The sequence below is a fragment of the Narcine bancroftii genome, chromosome 3 (genome assembly GCF_036971445.1).
Source record: "Narcine bancroftii isolate sNarBan1 chromosome 3, sNarBan1.hap1, whole genome shotgun sequence".
NCBI classification, from domain to species: Eukaryota; Metazoa; Chordata; class Chondrichthyes; order Torpediniformes; family Narcinidae; genus Narcine; species Narcine bancroftii.
Genome location: NC_091471.1, coordinates 114445326 through 114459069, shown reverse-complemented (window position 1 = coordinate 114459069; position 13744 = coordinate 114445326). Strand labels below are relative to the sequence as shown.

The 13744-nt window shown below is 35.7% G+C and overlaps 1 protein-coding gene across 1 annotated transcript in view; it reads left to right on the top strand.

The window, feature by feature from the left end:
* LOC138757508 (NACHT and WD repeat domain-containing protein 2) overlaps positions 1 to 13744 on the top strand; it is a 150018-nt gene that overhangs the window by 104637 nt on the left and 31637 nt on the right. The window contains exon 5 of the mRNA XM_069924980.1: positions 10232 to 10348. Coding sequence (XP_069781081.1) covers positions 10232 to 10348 — 117 coding nt within the window. The remainder of the gene's footprint in view (positions 1 to 10231; positions 10349 to 13744) is intronic.

Below are 13744 nucleotides of genomic sequence, written 5' to 3'. Positions count from 1 at the left end.
GCAGTGCCAAAGAGTTCATGGAGAAGTTGGACCAGGATAAAACTGATGTGTTTCTTGAACGTAAGAAATGTACCCCAAGACAATACACTGGGCTCGCCAGCACAATGGCTGATATTGTGGCAGACTCGCACGACCATCCTGGTCTCCAGAAAATTATTAAATCCCACACCCAAAAGGCCGGAATCCATCCAGGCACAGCTCCTCAATAGGAGATCGGCACAAGAGGTGTTATGATCGATCCAACCGGTTTCTCTCTCCACTCCACCAGGGTCAGGTTGTACGCTTGCAGACCCCGCAGGGATATGACTGATAGGGTTAAACTTTATTTATTTGAAAAATCATTAGTAATAATACAGCATACATACCATAAAGACATTTTTATATAAGTATATATGAAAAAAAACAGTAAGAATAAACAGAAAAATAAGAGAAAAAATAAAAATTAAAAAAAAATACATTTTTAAAATCACTACTCCCTCTTACCCCATCAGCCAGCTCTCTTAAGGAATGCAAAAAAACATATAAACAGAAACTAAGTATATATAATACATCAAAGTATATCTAAATGCATATATTCCAAATATGGTAACCACTTATTAACAAAAAAAGAATAATTCTCATGCAGATTATATGTAATTTTTTTCCATATCAATACAAGCTTTCAATTCATTATGCCATCTCATTATGTTAATCACTAGATTATCTTTCCATGTACTTGCAACACATGTTCGACCAACAGATAATGCTAACCATACAAATGCAATTTGAAATTTATCCAACCCTAAACCCGTTAAAGGAACCATATAACCCATTAAAAAAAAATTGATCGAATGGTAACTTAATATCATACAATGTTTCCAAAATTAACCTAATTTCTTCCCAAAATGGTTGTACATGAACACAAGACCAAACAGCATGTAAAAAAAAAGTACCAATACACACACCACATATAAAACATGAATCCAAACTACTAAAACCATATTTTTTCAACTTCTCTGGAGTTAAATACAGCTAATGTAAAAAAATTATAATTAACCGTTCCATACCATACATTCATCAATTAATCATAACACATATCCACCCAATAATCTTCTGGAAAAACAAAAGCTAAATCATTTTCCCATTTAACCTTAGACTTGTCCCATTCTGGTTTATCCATATTATCTTGTAACACTTGGTACATAACTGAAATATAACCCTTTTTTGGTATAGAAGAAATCAAAGATTCAAATTCCGTCAATACAGGTAAAATCATCTCTCTACCATACATACCACACCAAACCTCGAAGTTGATAATAAACAAACAAAGAATTTTCAGCAATATCAAAATGCTCTTTCAATTGATTAAAAGAAAGAAACTGTCCTTCTACAAAACAATTCTGTAACATCTTTATACCTTTAGAATCCCAACTCTTTAAATGATTATTAAATATTGAAAAAGGAATAAGCTGATTATTATATAAGGGGTCTTATACCCTGCATGAGATGATTGACAGTTTACCCGTTGATCCTAAAATAATAAATGTTTTAATATCGGCATATTATATTCCCACAACAAATTTACATTCCATCAAAATATAAATTGATGCCCTTTGACTTCAGAAATACAAGCCATCTCAGCCTTAGCCCAACTCGGGGGTTGGTCCAAATCCATCATTCTACTAATAAACTTCAGCTGGGCTGCTTCATAATAATTTTGAAAATGGGATAATTAAAGCCCACCTAATGCATACTTCCAGGTAAGTTTATATAACACTACCCATGGTAGTTTACCTTTCCATAAAAATTCTCCACAGCTTTATTTAGATCCAGAGCATGGTATTGATTGAAATAAATGTTGAATACGGGGAAAAATAGTCATCTTAATACAACTAACTCAACCAATTAAAGTTAACAGAAGATCTTTCCACTTAATTAAGTCTGCTTTAATCTTTTTTAATAAATGAACATAATTTAACATATAACTTATATAAATACTCAGTATTTACAATTATACCTAAATATCTAATTTTATCAGACCATTTTAATTTTATAATGTTTTTATATTCTGAATAGGCTCCTCCAACTGGGAAAATCTCACCCATGTCCCAATTAACCTTGTATTCAGATAATGTTCCATATTGTAATCAACATTCCCGCAAGTGTGGCAATGATTGTTCCGGATTTATTAAATATATCAAAACATCATCTGCAAATAAATTAATCTTGTACTCTTCATCCATAACTCTCATCTCTCTTATCTGTTCATTCTGTCTTCTTGTTTCAGCTAACAGTTCAATAGCCAATGCAAACAGGGCTGGTGACAATGGACAACAAGGTTGAGTTGAACGCGTCAATTTAAACGATGATGAGACTTGACGATTTTTCACCACCCTAGCAATCAGGTTCATATATAAAGCTTTAACCCAACCAATAAAAAAGGGCCAAATTTAAACTTCTCCAATACCTTAGATAAAAAATCCCATTCAACCCTATCAAAGGCTTTTCGCGTCAAGTGCTGTCAATATGCATTGACCAATCTAATCAATCGAAGAATATTATCTGATGCATTTCTATTTTTAATAAAGCCTGTTTGATCAACATGTATCAATTTAGGTAAATACTTGGCAAGTCGGTTTGCTAACACTTTTGCTATAATTTTGTAATCTACATTCAATAAAGAAATTGGTCTATACGAAGACACTTTCAACAGGTCTCTATCTTTTTTCGAGATTACAGTAATTGAAGCACTCGAGCAAGATTCTGGCAACTCATGCTCTTCAGTCACTTGTAATATCTCCTCAAACACAGAAGATAAATCTTCATAAAAGGTTTTATAAAACCCACCGAGAATCCATCGTCGCCTGGTGACTTCCCATTTGGCATCTCCCACATTGCTGCCTTAATCTCAAATTCTGTGAACAAAGCTTCCAAATCTATAACATCCTCCTCTTCTAATGCTGGTAACGTTAACTTAGATAAATAAAAACCAATAGAACCACTATCCTGTTTCCCCTCAGAAGTATATAATTTTATAAAATGAATAAAACTAATCATTAATTTCCTGAGGTTTATAGGTGACTGTTGAATTTTTTTTTACAGCATTAATAGTCTGTGAAGCCTGTTCCTTCTTTAACTGCCATGCAAGTACCTTATATGCCCTCTCACCCAACTCATAATAACGCTGCTTAGATCAATTAATTAAACGTGCAAATTGATGTCTGCAATGTATTATAATGCAATTTCAAATTAGCCAAAGCCACTTTTTTAAATCTTCTGTCACTTCCTTCTGAAATTCCTTCTCCAATTCATCAATTTGCTTTTCGAATTCTAAACTTTCTGCCATATACTGCTTCTTAACTTTAGTAGTATAATTAATAATCTGTCCCTTTAAGTAAGCTTTTAATGCATCCCATAACACAAAAGGACTTTTTACTGAATTGGCATTCTCAGTCAAAAACAAAGTAATCTGTTCTTTAACAAAGGTACCAAACGCTGGATTTTTTCAACAACATTGTATTAATCCTCCATCTATCAGATGAACGTACCACTTCCGAACTTATGCAAGAAAAAAATAATAAAGAATGATCTGATATAACCCTGTTTTTATATTCCACCTGTAATACCCTTCCTTGTAAATGTGCCGATACTTTAAAAAAAATCTATTCTAGAAAATGAATCATGTTGAGACGAATAAAAAGAGAAATCCTTCTCTGTTGGATTAACCCTTCTCCAAATATCCACCAAATTTAAATCCTTCATCAAGGCCCCAATTTGCGTTGCCATCTTTGATTTCTTTATACTTTTTTGGAGATCTATCCAGCAAAGGGTCCAAGACACAATTAAAATCTCCCCCAACTAAGATATTTTCATTAACAACAAAAAAGCATCCGAAATAAAACACTCATTGTCCACATTAGGTGCATAATCATTAAGCAAAGTCCAAGATTCAGCAAAAATTTTACAATTCACCCTTAAAACCTTTCCAGCATTTCCTTCCACAGTTTGCAATTCAAAAGGCAAATTCTTATAAATTAAAATTGCTACACCTCTTGCCTTAGAATTAAATTAAGAAAAAAACACATGTCCAAGCCAATCTCTCTTCAATTTCAAATGTTCTTTTTCAGTCAAATCTGTTTCTTGTAAAAAGGTAATGTCAATTTTCATTTTAATATTAGCCAAAACTTGCTTTCGTGTAATCGGATTATTTAACCCCTGAACATTGAAAGTTGCAAATTTCAAATTAGACATCCTTATAAACTAACAATATAGTCACTTACTACAAAATATCCCTCCCCTTATAGTAACTTAAGACCACTATCCCTCCCCTAATATTTTTAGAAAAAAATGTAAAAAAATTTTGATTATCCCAAAAAAAACTACCCAAAGGTAGTAACACCCTAAAAAACTAGTGGTAAACCCCACTAGTGGCGGATGACTATCAAAGATTTCAGTGCTATCCACCCTCCTCAGACAGAAATACATTATTCACATCAACACAATCCAGTACTGTAAACATATTCAACCCAATTACTCCATTCCCAATGATTGTTCCGGATCTTCAATGTCAATAAGACTTTGTGTTAAAACTTCTTTCTTTCCATTCTTTCCATTTTTCCCATTCTTCCCATTCCCATACCCATTTCCATTTCCATTTGCCTTCTTTTTAGGCGACGGTGGTGAAACTCTTCCATGTCCTTGCAAATCCGGTAATGAATTAGCAAAAATGAATCCATCATGGTCATTCTCAGAAAATTAAGATTGAAAATTACCATAAAAGACTTTTAACACAGCAGGGTATCGAAAAGCAAATTTGTTACCCTTCTGCCATAGTACTTCTTTAGCTGAATTAAATTCCCGTTGTTGCCTAATAATCTCCTGACTCAGATCTGCGTTAAAAAAAAAAAATACTCTGTTATTTTGAAACATCATTAGAGACTGAATTTGTCGTGGCTTCTGCACCGCCAACCGTAATATAATTTCTCTGTCCTGGTAGTTCAGACAATGAACTAAGACCGCCTGTGGCAGTTGTCCCGGCAGTTTTTTTCGTAACGCTCTATGTGCCCTCTCCAGTACTAAGCCTTCCAAAAAAAACTCCTTGCCTAACGCCTCAGGAATCCAATTCTTGAAAAATTTTATTGGATCAGACCATTCAATGTCTTCTGGGAGACCCACAATTATTTCTCCGACTATGATTTTCCAATGAATCAATTTTTTTCAGTAAATGTTTCTTCTGGATTCCCCAATCCACAAAAGAATCTTCCACTTTCTCCATTTTTTCCTTATTACGTTCAACTTGATTTTTACATTCAAGAAAAGCTGTTTCAATTTTTTTTAAATATTCTTTCACTGTATCCACTGATTTAATACATTTATTGACATCACTCTTAACTGTAGGTTTATCTTCAGACATATTAGATATTTAGTTGTCACATCGAGAAATCCTTGAGTCATTTAAACATATTGTCCATTTGGTAAGCAATCCCTTCCAGGACTGTACAAACAGACTCCATTCCAGATTCCAGTTCCACATTTTGAGGCCTACTTTCTCTAAACTCCACCTCCAATTGTTCCTGTGAACTGCTCATTAAAGGTAAGTCTTCCTCTTCTTCTAGCATTGTCGATCCCCTCCCTGAGCGGCTGCGGGTTTGTACACCCGACGGTGGCATCCCGACCACATTGGGACGCCACCGCTTGGGCCCCCCACAGCCCACACACGATCCAGTAACTCGCGGACCCTTGGAGCACCACGCACGGCCGGAAAAACCAGGGACTGTGCAGAGACGGCTTCCAACGCCATTCTGCACGTCCCCAGCCCACCCATCTCTCAGCCGGGCCACCCACGCGCCCGACATTGCGGATGTGCGGTTCGACCCAAACTGAGCTCATCATCATGCTGGCGCCATCTTGTGGAGGGAAGATCGGTGCCGGTGTAATACTCAGCCTGGCAGGAGTTCTCTGTGCCTTGGAGGTTCCAAACAATGAGTCCATGGCTTCAGTTGAACAGGTAGGCCTCAATTCTTCAGCACTTTTAAAAGGTAATTTCTTCTGTAGTTGAGTTTTTGTTTTTTTTTACATTAGCAGCCATTATGACCCACTAATGTTCCCAAAAGTAAAAATACAACTTTTAATCACTTTTATAAACTTTGAAAACGGGTGCTTAAAAAACTGGCCACACCCCATAAAACATTTAAAGAGTTATTAATTCCTCCTCTCCTGGAAGTAATGAATCAGGTAGAAGAAACACAAAACAGCAATAATTACAGTAATACTTAAGATGGGGAAGGATCAATTAACACCAGCATCATATAGATAAATATCCTTACTTAATTCAGATTATAAGATGATAGCAAAATTATTAGCGAACAGATTGGCTAACTGTGTACCAAAAATAGTAAAACAAGATCAAACTGGATTTGTTAAGAAAAGACGAACAGTGGACAATGTCTATAAATTTATTAATTTAATTCATGTAGCACAAGGGAATAAAAAACCATTGGTGGCAAGTTGCTTTAGATGCAGAAAGAGCCTTTGACAAGGTAGAGTGGAACTACTTATTTAAAGTGTTAAAGAAATTCAATCTGCCAGAAAAATATATTAACTGGATGATAGCATTATATAATGGACCATTGGCAAAGGTAGTGGTAAATGGATATGTATCAAACCAGTTCAAACTAAGCAGATAAACGAGTCCATTATCCCCCTCATTCTTCGCCTTAGCATAGAACCATTGGCAGAGCTGATAAGAAATGAAAATAAAATAAAAGGGATAAAAATAAAGGAGAAGGAGTATAAAATCAGCTTATTTGCAGACGACATCATAGTATACCTAACAGAACCAGAGAAATCAATAAAAAAATTACATAAGAAATTGAAGGAATATGGAGAAATATCGGGGTATAAGGTCAATGCAAATAAAAGCTAAGTGATGCCAATGAGTAATGCGGATTATACAGAATTTAAAAAAAGAATCTCCATTTAAATGGCAAACACAAGCAATCCAATACCTAGGGATGAGGATAGATAATAACTTGTACAAATTAAATTATCAGCCATTAATAAGGAAATTACAGGAAGACTTAGAACATTGGAAAGAATTACCGCTAACATTGATAGGGAGGGTGAACAGCATTAAAATGAACGTGTTCCTGCGGATACAATACTTACGCAGTTACCAAACTTCAGAAATTATTACAGAACTGCACAATTAAGATACTTAGCAGATTTTTACCAGATGAGAGAAAAGCCAGATTGGACTAAGATAGAACTGGATAAGACAGGTGACAAGGTATACTTTATAAATGGGATGAAAAGTTGGTGCAATATAACAGCTCATCACTATTGGATCATTTACTTAATATATGGAAGAAGATACATGTCGAAAGGGAAAAAAAATAAATGACCAAATACCAAAAATGCTATTGAAGCAAAATCCACTAATCCCTTTTACAGTAGATAATCTTTCCTTTAGAGAATGGGAGAGAAAAGGAATCAAGAGAATAGAAAATTGGTTTTTGGAAAATAATTTATTAACATTTGAACATTTGAAAGACAAATATGAAATAACTCACAGTACAATGTTTGCATACCATCAACTGAAAGCTTATTTAAAGGATAAGCTGGGAAATAGATTGAGATTACCAAAAGGAAGCCACTTTGAATATGTGATTACAGACACAATGATAATTAAAAGATTTATAATAAATATGTACATTAAGCTGCAAGGCAAAGAAAATGATGAAATAAGGTATGAACCCAAACAAAAGTGGGAAAAGGACTTAAATATAAAGATAAAGAACGAAACATGTGAAAAGTTATGTTCTGGAACTATGAAGAATACAATAAATGCAAGGTTATGCATGATACAATATAATTGGTTATACAGTCCAAATATCACTCCTCAAAAATTAAAAGAATGGGATCCAACATTATCGGATAGGTGTTTTCACTGTATAAATGAAATGGGAACAACAATAGATGCAATTTGGGCAAGTGCAAAAGTGAATACATTTTGGGAAGAACTAAATCAGATATTTAAAAGAAAAATTTCTGGATTTTTGGGTATGTTGTTTTTTTGTGATTTTATTTAATAAGAAGTAAAGAATTAGGTCTCAAATTGGATAAAGCACAAAAAGATTCATTATGATAGCCTTAGCAGTAGCAAAAAAATCCATAATGTCAACTTGGAAAATGGATAAGAGCCTGAGAATACAGCAATGGTACATGGAAATGAGTAAGTGTATTCCACTGGGAAAAAATTACATATAATTTAAAAAACAAAGTTACGTTGTTTGAAAAAATCTGGGAACCATACATGGAACATAACAGAAAGAGCCTGCCTCGGACCTCCACCACCTAAAATGATAAGGTAAACACAATCAGATTTAATGTAGATGACATGTTTTTTTTGTTTGTTTTCCCTTTGTATAAAGATGTTGTTTTATTGTATTTTATATGTTCAATATTTACTGCTTTTTGAGGGGGGAGGGGGAAAAAAAAGAAAATGTCACTGTATATTTAAAGAGATGCATCTGTAAGTATTTTGGTTGATATGGTTCATAGTGCGATAAATAAAGAATTACAAAAAAAAGCAATCATTAAGATCACTCTCAGCCACTTAGCTACCTTTTGCCTGCATCCTTTTTTTTATATAAAAGTAGTGTGACATTCACTGTGTTCGAACCTGCCAGGACCAGCCCAGATTCCAGAGATTTTTGATAGATTATCACAAACACTTCATCGACGATGTCTCTAATTTCTAACCATATCCTGGGTTGATAGATTATCACAAACACTTCATCGACGATGTCTCTAATTTCTAACCGTATCCTGGGTCGCATTCCTTCATGATCAGGAGATGATCTATCTTTAGAACCTTGAGTTTCCTATTTAGTGGTAGTGATTGTTTCAAGATCCTACCTCTCGTTGAATCCTTAACACCCGGCTTTGGCCATGTTGGACGTGTCTTCCACCAATGCAAAATAGTCGTTCAAGGCCTTGGCTATTTCCACATTCCCCAATACTAATTCCACTTTTTCATCTTCCAATGGTCCCATGTTTATTTTAGCCACCACTTTTTTAGTGTTTTTTTGTAAATACCATCTGTTTTTATATTTTAAGCTAGTTAACTTTCATATTCTATATTTATCCATTACTTGTTTAGTCATTTTTTGCTTTTTAAAGTTTTCCCACTCTTCCAGTTTCCCTCTACTCTTAGCGACTTTATATGCATGAACCTTTAATTTGATGCCTTCCTTAGTTTTCCAAACCTGACTTACCCAACCCTTACAGGTCTGGTTTTGAACTGAAGTTTTGTTGAGGTTTCTGTAATTTTGTGCCATCTATATCTATCTATCTCTGTCTCTATCTCTTTCTATCTGTGTGTGTGAATATATATGTATGAACAGTATATGTATGAATATATTTTATGTATATTAATAGATTCTAGAATTCAGAGATTAGGGTGAATATAGTTGGAAAGTTCACCACACTCACCACTGTTCTCTGTTCTCACTGCTGCCATCAGGAAAGAGGTATATGTGCCACAAGACTCTTGAACCATGTTCAAGAACAGCTGCTACCCCTCCAACGTCAGACTCCTCAACAATGAACTAATTTAAAGATTCTTACTTGTGCACTTTCTTGATTTTCTTTTTGTTCTCTCCGTATTGCACAATCAGTTTGCTTATATTCATTACCTGTTTACAGTTCTTTGTTAGTTTACATACTTTACGCTATGTAAAGTTTATTTTTTGCACTACCAAACAGCGGTAATTCTGCCACGCCTGCAGGAAAAAGGAATCTCAGGGTTGTATGCGATGCCATGTATGTACTCTGACAATAAATCTGAAATCTGAAGTTTTGTTGTGTTGTAGTGCAGAAAATAATTTGAGGAAGATAGAAATTTTATTGATAGCGACATTCTCTGGCTCCAACAGAAAAATGAGCAGGTTCGATGTAATCAAACATTACATCTCTGACAACCTTTAATTATTTTGACCTTTTGCATTTATAAGTCATTCTATGCTATCATTATAGCCATAGAGTTTGGGTTTGTCAAATAACAATTTCTGTACTTTTAGTTGCCAAACTCAATTTCCTAAGATACAGCCCAGTACCAAGCTCTTCCGGCCCACAAGCCAATTACACCCAAATATACTCATTGTTGTAATTGTTTTCACTATTATTCTGCAATTGAACACAAATTGCCTGGAAGTCATTGATGATTACTCTTCATACTTCCCGATTATAGGTGATAGACGTTTATTGGGGTCTGGATCCAGAAGAATGGGATGATCCAGAGCTCCATGGAATTCGGATGAGACTTTTAGAAGATTGCCTGAAAACATCAGCTGGACCATGTTTTGTTGTGGGTATTTAACTATTTGCATTTAATCCCAAAAAATTGAAGTTTTGTTTTGTGACTTGCACATTTTCCAGTGAATGCATTTAATATTTTTCCCCCTAGGAAAAACAGCAATATCTCTGAGCTTCAAGTATGTGGTAGTTCATTTTAAAGATAGAAATTAAAACAGTTAAGTAAAATTGAAAAAGAAAGAAAATGCTTTGGATGAATTTTCAAAGCTCATTTGGAGATTCTTGGGTGATTCACATAATAGTATTTTATTTCCCTGTGTTAAACTTGATCTGTTTGAAGTTAAATTTTGACCATTAATTTGACAACAGAAGCGAAAATTAAGTCCATAAAAGTTGGAACCTGCAGGACCTCATACATAATAATTTGAAATCTGCAAGTTGACCATTTAACAGAGGATAAAAAATTGTTTGCAGCACATTTATACATTTCCAATAAATCGCCAGCTGGAGTATCCAAGTCTAGTTAACATATTGTCAAGATGTGGTTTGAGACATCAAATCCCATCATTTAACAAATATTATCATCCTGTACTCTATTATCAGCCTGTCCCTTTCCCTCCCCCACTCCTTTGTTTCTACTTTCTTCTTAAGTTGATATTTCAATGGCATAAACATAAAATCATCAGTCTGATAGGCTGAAAGTGAAGATGGACAGTAACAGGAAAATGATTAGGATGGTGACGAAAGAGAATATGGGTCTTGGGATACAGAAACACAGACGTGTAAACAAATATTCCTATTTCACTTGGAGATCAGTCACCCATCCCAGAAGACTCCAGACAACCGAAGAAGTCAGACAATGCTAAATAACCAAATAGACAAACCTGAAGACTCTTTGCATTCATTAATACCTTTAATATATGTTTGCTGAAGTTAATTTCTTTATCATGTTATAGCTAATTTGAACAGAATTGGAAAAGTTACAGTATTGATAGGTACATCCTCTTGACAGAGTTGCTTTATCCCTATTCTCTGGATAGATCCAGATAAGGTCTTTTCAATTCTTTCAGTTCTCTTCCTTTCAACAGAAGCCTAATTCTTTTCACATTCCACGGCTCCTTCCCTACCAATGTAACTCGTTTGGATAAGGAAAAGGAAACCTATTACTATTTGATGGATAGCAAAGGCAGCCTATACATGGTAAAGTTTCACAATCTGAGAGAATTTTAACTAAATGCAGAATCCTGTTTGAGGTAAAATTCACTGCCCTCGTGTATTGTGGTCACAGCGCATGAATGTGATCTTCATTCACAATGGTGATTAGTTAGAGTGCAGTCCAGAGTGCATGATAGAGAATTAAAATTCAAAAATCCAAAAGCTCAAAATTGGAAATAAAAAAAATTCAAACAATTCAAGCAGCTCAGACAAAATCCTAGGAAGAGAAACATAGCATTTTAAATTGAAGACCTTTTGTGTGAATGTGGATGGGAGAAAATAAGTCAATTTTAAACTGCAGAGAAGGTAAGGGAGGACGAAGGGAAAATTCTGATAGGATGAGTTGAAGTCATCTAGTCAATCAGTTAATGGGCACAATTAGAGAGAAAATGTCTAAAGAAACATAAAAATCATGATATGGGATGAACTATTCATCCATGTTGCTTACATATCATGTATTACTATGCATTTAGTTTTCATTAATCCTGCTATAACTTTCAGCTTCCAACTGATTCATGCACTAATTTACATCAGGTTTCTAGGCCTTGGGGAGCACCTGCCCTCTTGGCCACGCCATTGCATTGACTGTGCAATAATGCTCTGCAGCAGCTAAAGAAGAGGCAGAGGAGATAGTGCATTCATTGTTTCTTGGGCATGCTCCTTGATACTCTTATGACAGCAAGATGGAAGCGAGATGCATTTGTGCACGGAGGTCCTTCAGAGCAGATATGGAAAGTAAACTAAGGGGAAGTGGCCATCCCATCATTACCATGAGTAAGATGTCCAAAATCTGGGTTTTAATATTAAAAGTAACTAAAAAATCTTTATGTTTATGTGAGGGCTGTCCTTTTTAAATATAGCTAGCAACTATAACGCAGCAGTCATACTAATACAATTCAGAACACTCAATAAATATGTACCAATGTCAAGCACCAACACCCCCCCTCCCCACTCCACCAAGGGACCCAAGTGCTGAGATTATCAGCACTTGTACGCTCATAATCTTAGTAATTGCGACTGACAGCTCACTTTGCCACAATAACCAAACTGAGGCAATCAGAGCAAAATGCTCTTTGCATTGCAGGAATATGTTAACTGCAACAGTCAGCTCTTCTACCATAGTGGAAGGGGATCCTTCCATGGGGTTCCCAGACAAGGGATTAAGGGCCATCCAGACACTGATCCTGCTGAAGCTAAGGCAGACATAGGTGGCGTTCCTAATTTAAGATCCTAAGCAGCCTTCTTTGGATGCTTTCTACCCTCATAACTTATCATAGCATAATGAATGTTTGATTTTTGTCTGCATGTTTGTGTGCTGCATATTTTTTGTAGTGAAATAACACGCTCAACATTATCAAGCTCTTATAGGCTTTATAATTGCAAAACCGCAGATAATACTAACTGTTCAGCCCCTACCTCATACAGGAACACCAGTCTGCAGAGGAGGAAGATATTGTATCCCAGGATACTACCTGCAATGCTATGCTTTAAGGACCACAGCCCTGATGTTAAGTAGTGCTTGAATGAGGCAGCAATTAATGAGTGTTGCCTGCCAATTTCTAGGACCAGTTCAGATGCTGATATTGCAAGGATTTGACAGAGACGTACTTTTCACAAGAGGGAATATTGACACTAATTGGCTTTAGTTAGGCCAGAGGGCTCAGGAAGCTAATCTGTCAACACACTAGAAGACAAGTTGGCACATCAGTCTTGCTCCAAACATTTTGGATGGCAATCACGTTAGCAGAACATGTGAGGAGACTGTATGTAAAAATACTATCTCTGTTGTCCAGCCTGCCTTTAAGCTTACAGGAAGGGTTGAGTATTAGGGGAATTCATCTCTGATCTATTGCAGGACGGTTTAGGGAATCAAGGACATATCTATTCCCATTGGGAAGTGGCTGTCACTTCAGTGGCATTTGCACTTCCACATCAGTATGAGCTATAGTAAAATCTTAACTGATGCAAACAGAGATCTGCTTGTGGTCACACTGAAGCAGAATGCTGTTGTCTGGACAAGGGAGCTGCCAATCTGAAGTACAGTGTTGTCTTCAAGACGCCGACGCTATCCTGGAGTCGATTACGGATCCAGAGGCAAGATTCACAATGATGTGAAACTCGTGGCATGGAATGAAAACAGCACTGGATACCTGATCCTAAATAAAAGCAAGTGGCTTCATGCTATCATCTCAAAGGCTGCCAGTATATTTCTGCTGACTGCTGTTTCACAGTG